The sequence below is a fragment of the Orycteropus afer genome, unplaced genomic scaffold (assembly GCF_000298275.1).
Source record: "Orycteropus afer afer isolate SDZICR_OR568_19922 unplaced genomic scaffold, OryAfe1.0 scaffold00043, whole genome shotgun sequence".
In the NCBI taxonomy this organism is placed as follows: Eukaryota; Metazoa; Chordata; class Mammalia; order Tubulidentata; family Orycteropodidae; genus Orycteropus; species Orycteropus afer.
This window is the reverse complement of record NW_006921630.1, coordinates 6573133-6580121: the sequence shown is the minus strand read 5'-3', so window position 1 is coordinate 6580121 and position 6989 is coordinate 6573133. Positions and strand designations below refer to the sequence as shown.

Sequence of the window (6989 nt, the reverse complement as noted above, 5' to 3'; positions counted from 1 at the left end):
TTTCAGTTCTCATCTGAGACTTAACAGGTGTGTTAACAAAAAGTGTAGAATTATATTGGGTGTCAACATTAGGAATGCAACCCTGTCCACTGAAAATAACCAATTAATCCAGTGGACAGTCTCTAAAGACAAAGGCTGTAATACCAGATATACCACACTGTCCCACAAACTCCAAACCAGCAGTCTTTAAGATCAGGTACAAGGTCCGGAAGCACTCTTGCTATGATGGAGATGGGGTGTATATCAGGAGGCAGAAAGGCCCAGGACTCATATTAGCACTCAGTGTTCGATTTATTTGCAAGGTGTCACACAAGTAGCATTCTCCCCTGTTTTTCACTGATCTGATTCAGAACATCAATAGTATCTCTGATCAAGGTCTCGAAGATCCCATCAGCCAGCTGCATCTTCACACATAACTCATCCTCGTCATAGTTCACCCACTGTGCCTCCTCCTCATGCAGCTCCTGCACCTAGAACGCACAAGAGAAAAGGCTTAGGGAATCACTGCGACACAAAAGCTAGGAAACCAAGTTTATTTACTGACTTTGTCGTGCCATCCATGGGGATACAGCCCAAGGAGATAAGCCAGGAAAGAAAAGGTAATGCACACAATGATATCAACATCCCTTTTAAAACTGCAAAGAGTTTGAAAAAAATGAACTGCCAGATAAAAGAAAAAGGGCTTTGAAACGACATTTCAATTTTGACAACATTCCAGCACTCTACAGATATTAAGGATTACAACTATGTGGTCCATTCCAACATAAAGGAATACCTACAGAAATTAAGAGGGAGAGAAGAATGTCAAATATTAGATATGTGGGTTTATAATGATAAAATACATCTACCCAAAGGTAACACTGAATATGAATCTGGAGTACAAGAAACAAACGAATGCAATTTAATATTCACTAGAGTACTTCCATATGATACTGCCTTGGAAACCCAAGGAGGGGTCGCTATGAGTCGGGTCCGACTTGACAGCACATAACAACAACAAGAGTATTTTTAAGCCGCTCTGGTGGTACAATGGTGAAAGCATTTGGTTACTTGCTAAACATAAAGTTGGTGGTTCAAACTCACCAGCTGGTCTGTGTAAGAAAGATGAGGCAGTCTGCTTCTGAAAAGATTTAAAGCCCTGGAAACCCTATAAGGTTGCTATGAATCAGAAATGACTCGATGGCAGTGGGTTTGGTTTTTTTTTGTCGAGTATTTTTAAAATGTAATACTACTTAAGTCTATGTTTTTTAAAAATCATTGTTACACAATTCTTGCTCTTTTTGCATTTTAGGATTTGAGATTCCTAGGTAAATGAAACAATCAAACAATCAGAAATAACAAGCAAATATTGCTTATTTGCAATAATTTTTTCAAAAAACCACCTATGAAAGAAACATGTTAGACTTATCAGACACCAAGATATTGTGAGTGGGATGGAGGTCAGGTGGAGAAAGCAGTTAGTGAATCCTGATCTAGTCACAAATTTTAATAAAGTTAATTGCAGTGATGGGGGTCTCTAACCAGAAGTGTACTGTGGCCAAAAAGCCATGTGACAATAAGCTCCTGACTTGCCCTAGTCACAGTGTCATCTCCAAAAAGGCAGAGGAAGTGAAGAGGAGAACCTGTACTCTGGTTCCCTGTTCTGAGGAAATGAGAAGACTCTTGGGAGAAAGAGACCACATTATATTGGAGGCTGAGAGAGCCAGGAAGGGAAGAACAGCATTGTCCAACATACACCCTAGGCTAGGGGTGACAAGTATACAATAAGGTGGCTGTCACATTCTTTCTCTCTGGGAAGGGGTGCTTGATGGACATGTAAACAATCATTCCCAAATTATGCTCCATGGAACAGATGTGCCACCAAAAAAGGTTCTACGGTCAAATAAGATCACAATGTATGTTAGCCTAGAGACTCAGAGAAGCCCACTAAGGAAGCTTGTTTCATTCAAAACTTTCCCATATTCATTTGACCACAAAATCCTTTTGCATGGGTATATGAGAAATACTTATTAACCTACTGAAAAACTGGTGTTCCCCTCTTACCGAAGGATGCTGTCAGAAACAGCCTACTGCGGTACTTCTCAAACTGGTGGAGGGATAATCATATTCTGGGAAAGTTAACAGGTGTGTCCTCCTAAAAGATTTCTCATCCTCAATAAATTTATTTATTCAAACAAAGTTGTACAGGTTTCCTTTTTATAGACAAGTTCTCTCAGTATTTGATGTTAAATCTGTTCTTTGAGCCATACTCACAGGAGCCACAAAATTTAGGAGACACTGTCTTCATACTGTGAGTATGATATAGCTAAAACAAAACAAATGTGATCAAAAACTGCAGTAATCAAAGTATAATATATAGAAAAAGGAATAGGTTATATGAATGTACTAATTAAACAACATACAGAATGTTATATAGTCAATTCTGAGCACTATATCTAAAGAAGGATACTGACAACCAGCCAAAATTGCTGAAGGGACTCAAAACCACATCCTATAATAGGAGAGACTACCAATGTTTAACAAGGAGAATAGAAGATTCAGGTGGAACATGGCAGCTGCTTCAAAAGGTTGCAGGAAGAATTAAAATTGTTATGGAAGGTCCCAAAGATGTAGAAGCAACTTGTAATTAATTACGTGAAAACCAATCTAGGTTTAATATGAGAAGGAACTTATCAACAGTAAGCAGACACTCAGGAGCTAGCGAGTACCTTATCAGATTAGGTTGTAAGTAGATTCAATCACTAGCTAGCTAGTTTCACTACTGATTTGTCATTTTAAGTGCCATTCACCTATAGTAAGAAGATCTTCCAAGGTTACATGCAAAAGTTGGTCTAACTACGCATTAGTTATCCCACATCCTATCTATTTTGAGAATGCAGTGCTAAAAATAGCTCACATGCTTAGCTAACTTAAATTGTAAATTAACCGATGTCTTTGTGAAGGGGTAAAAAGACAGTGAATGAGAACTAGAGTTGGAAGCTTTCCTTTCTGGCTAACCCACTGAAACACTGTTGTTGAGTCAGCTCTGACCCACGGCGACCCCGTGTGTCACAGGAGGACTCTGCTCCGCGGGGTTTGCAGGGGCTAATTTTTCTGAAGTCAATCGCCAGCCCTTTCTTTCAAGGTGCCTCCAAAAGGACATGACCCTCAGACCTCTGACCTGTTAACTACTAGCCGAGTGTGTCAGCTGTTTCCACCACTCAGGGACTCTGGCTTACAGGAGGTCTTTACGCCTAAAAAGCATTCTCTTTTAGTTATCTCAATAATGCCTAAGACACATGTACAATCAGAATGATTATGGACGTTCCCAGTCCAAGCAACACTCTTGATTTGAAAGAAGCAACTGTTTATTATGAAATGTTTGATAGAAGAGTTTATCATGTTGTAAGTGTTTTTAAAAAGCAATTAACATTCAGTTTTAGGCCAAATCTGTCAAGGATATCAATCTAAGCAGTCTCTTTTCTCTCCAGCATCACCTAACTTTCCCTATTGACTTTTCCATTAGCATACAAACAGTATTTCCAGCGAAAAAGAACCCACTTGTCACCAATTCTCCCTCCATTTTTCTCTTTATGACAGAACTCCTTCAAAGTGTCTATTTTTGCTTTCCCTAATCTGTCTCCCCTGCTCTCTTGGAACCCACTCCAATTTACCTTATCCATGTCACAAAAGTAATGTTAAGATTAATAATGACCTTCCCATTGCTAAATTCTCAGTTCTTATCTTACTCTGTTTATTAGAAGCATTGGACACAACTGATCCCTTCTTCATCCTTGAAACACTTTCATTTGCTTTCCAGGAAGTCACACTGTCTGGCTTTCCTCTCCCTCACTGGCTGTTCCTTCTCAGTCTCCATTGTTAGTTTGCCCATACCTTTTAAACCTTCTAAATATGAGAGTGCCTCAGAACTGGCCCTAGGCTCTCCTATGTGTCTACACTCTTTTCCTTGGTTTCATGGTTTTGAATACCATCTATATGCTGACCACACCCAAATTCGTATGTCCAGCCTAGGCCTTTTGCCTCAGCTCCAGAAGCATATCCTACTCAATATTGCCACTTGGATATCTATTGGACATATCAAATTTAACATGTCCAAAATGGAACTCCTAACATTCCTTCTAAACCTGTACCTCTCATTTTCCCCCAAATCAGCAAACGATAATTCCATCCTTCCAGTTGCTCAAGCCAACTCAATGGAGTTATTCTTAACACTTCTCTTTTTCTCAGCTCCTCATACAATTTATCAGCAAGTATTGTTGCTTTATTTTGAAAATATATCTGGAATATTATATATGTTGTTGTTGTTGTTATGTGGTGTCAAGTCGGCCCTGACTCATAGCAGCCCCTCCTTGGGTTTCCAAGGCAGTATCACTATGGAGGTAGATTGCCCAACCTTTCTTCCAAGGAGTGCCTGGTGGGTTTGAACCGCCAGCCTTCTGGTTAGCTGACAAGTGCCTTAGGCACTATGTTACCAGAGCTCCCAATATTATATATAGTAATATATATATACTACTACTTACCACCTCTGATACCTCCAAACTGGCCCACTCACTTTTATCACTTGTCTAGATCATTAAAATAACCTACTATATCCCTCCTTCTACATTTGCCACTCTTCTGCTCACATCCTCAATTGTCTTCCCACCTCACTCAGAGTAAATGCTAAAGTCCTCACAAGGGCCAATAAAACCCTTCATGATGATCTGGCTTACACATTACCTCTAGGATATCATCTCCAATTACACTGCCTGAAAAGACTGAAGCCTTGGTCTGGCCTAAATTAGAGCTCTCTCATAGGGAGGAAGAGGGAGAGGTGAGCAAAGACTCTAAACTGTGGCTACCTGGTATTTCCTAGCAAAAATTAATGAATGCTTTCAAAAGCACCATGTACATAGAGGGATTAAGAGAACTAACATATTAAAATATTCTAATGTCCTGGCTTCAACAACAATAAAAAAACACAAGGCACACAATAAACTGGAAATGATGGCCCATTCAACAGAACACAAAAGGAGAGAAAATGTCTATGTGGAAGTCCAGATAATGGATGAAACAGAAGATTTTAAAACAACAGTATTAAACATGATCAGAGAAGTAAAGGAAAACACAAACAACTAAAGGAAATCAGGAAAATGATACATGAACAAAATGAGAATATCAGTAATGTGATAAATGCTATAAAAAGGAACCAAACAGAATTACTGAAGATGAAAAATACAGTAACTGAAAGAAAAAGTGAATGGAGGAATTCACAAGCAGATTTGAGCTGGCAAAGTAAAGAATTAGTAACTTAGAGGATAAAGCAATCAAAATTACTGAGTCTAAAGAGCAAAAAGAAAAAATGTATCAAGAAAGCTGAGCAAAACCTAATGGAATGGGACACTGTCAACTGAATCAACACACATAGAATGGGAATCCCAGGAAAAGAGGAGAAAGAAAGGGACAGAAAGACTATCTGAAGAAATAATAGCAGAAAAAAAATTCTAGATTTGAATCTCTAAATCCAAGAAGCTGAATCAATTCCAAGCAGGATAATCTCAAAAAGGCCCACAATAAGATACATTATAATGAAACTCTTGAAAACCAGAGAGAGCCCTGAAAGTGTCAAGAAGGAAGTGAACTGTCACACACAAGGAATACTCAGTATGATTAAGTATCAGTTTCTTCTCAGAAACCCTGGAGGCCAGGAGATAGTGGAATGAAAGTTAAAGTGCTAATGGAAAAAGACTGTCAACCAAGAATTCTCTATCTGCCAAAACTGTCCTTTAATAATGAGGGAGAAATTAAGAAACTCCTAGATAAACAAAAGCTGAGAGAGCTTGTAATTACTAGACTTCCCTTACAAGAATTGTTAAAGACAGTTCAGACAGAACTGAAGATACTTGACAATAACCCAAAGTGACATGTGGAAAAGAAATATTTCTGATAAAGGTGATCTCATGTGCAAATATAAGGGTGAGTTTTAATGTATTTTTGGCTTGTACTTCTAAGAGTTATGTCTCAGACTTCTGGCAAGATGGCGAAATAGGCATACCAGATATAGGACCTCCTGCAACAAAGAAATGAAAAACCGATTGAAACAGATACAGAAGATAATCCTGGAACCCTGAGTTTTAAAAGGAAGGATAAAGAAGTGGATTAAATGCCAACTAGTAGAGGAAGGTTGGGCAATCCTACTTCCGTAGTGATACTGCCTCGGAAACCCAAGGAGGGGTCGCTATGAGTTGGGGCCGACCACGGCAAACAACAACAACAGTAGAAGAATATGAATGAAAACAGTGAACAAGGTAAAAGAGCTGCGTACTGTCTTAACGACATGGCTAATTTGAGTATTTACGACTGGTGTTCCAATCTAGGTAGTAACCTAAGAATCAGCTCTGCTGGCCAAGCACGTCATGGGCAACTGCACTGGTGCTGACAACCAGAAAGGAAAATAGCAAAGGAGGAGACAAACAGCTGTGAACTGCTAACTGGGGCCAATCATTTTGAATATTTGCAAGTGGCAATTCAATCCAAGCAGCAACCTAAGAACAGGCTCCTCTTGCCACAGACAGCATGGACAACCACATTGGAGGCTGATGAGTAGAAAGCTGCAGTACTTCCCTTGTTACTGCTGTATCCCACTCCCTCCTGATAAACAGAAGTGTGGCTATCCTCCATTTCCACTCACCTTCTGGACTGGCAGGAATTCTATCCTGCTCTCTGTGCCCTCACAAAGCCCGGGTGCTCTGTCCCTCCACTCCCCCCAATTTTGATTTTAATTATTCTTTTCTTCCTCCTTTCTTCATTTTTCTTTCTTCTCCTCTTCCTGCATTCTTCTTTATTTTGTCCTCCTCCCTTTTCCTTGTTCCTTTTCTCTCTTTTCTCCTTTTGGTTCTTCCCATCCTTTGTTTTTCTTTTTGAAGTTTTCTTATTTTTTTCTTTACTATTTCTTTAATCTTGCTCTCTCATTCCTTCCTCCCCTGATAGTGTGTTTTAATTTTTTTTTT

The 6989-nt window shown here is 39.3% G+C and overlaps 1 protein-coding gene across 1 annotated transcript in view; it reads right to left on the bottom strand.

Moving 5' to 3' along the window:
- Positions 1 to 305: 305 nt before the first annotated feature.
- Positions 306 to 6989, bottom strand: part of CEP350 (centrosomal protein 350) — a 187644-nt gene continuing 180960 nt past the window's right edge. Inside the window, exon 38 of the mRNA XM_007937637.1 lies at positions 306 to 470. Within this exon, the coding sequence (XP_007935828.1) occupies positions 306 to 470 (165 nt within the window). The remainder of the gene's footprint in view (positions 471 to 6989) is intronic.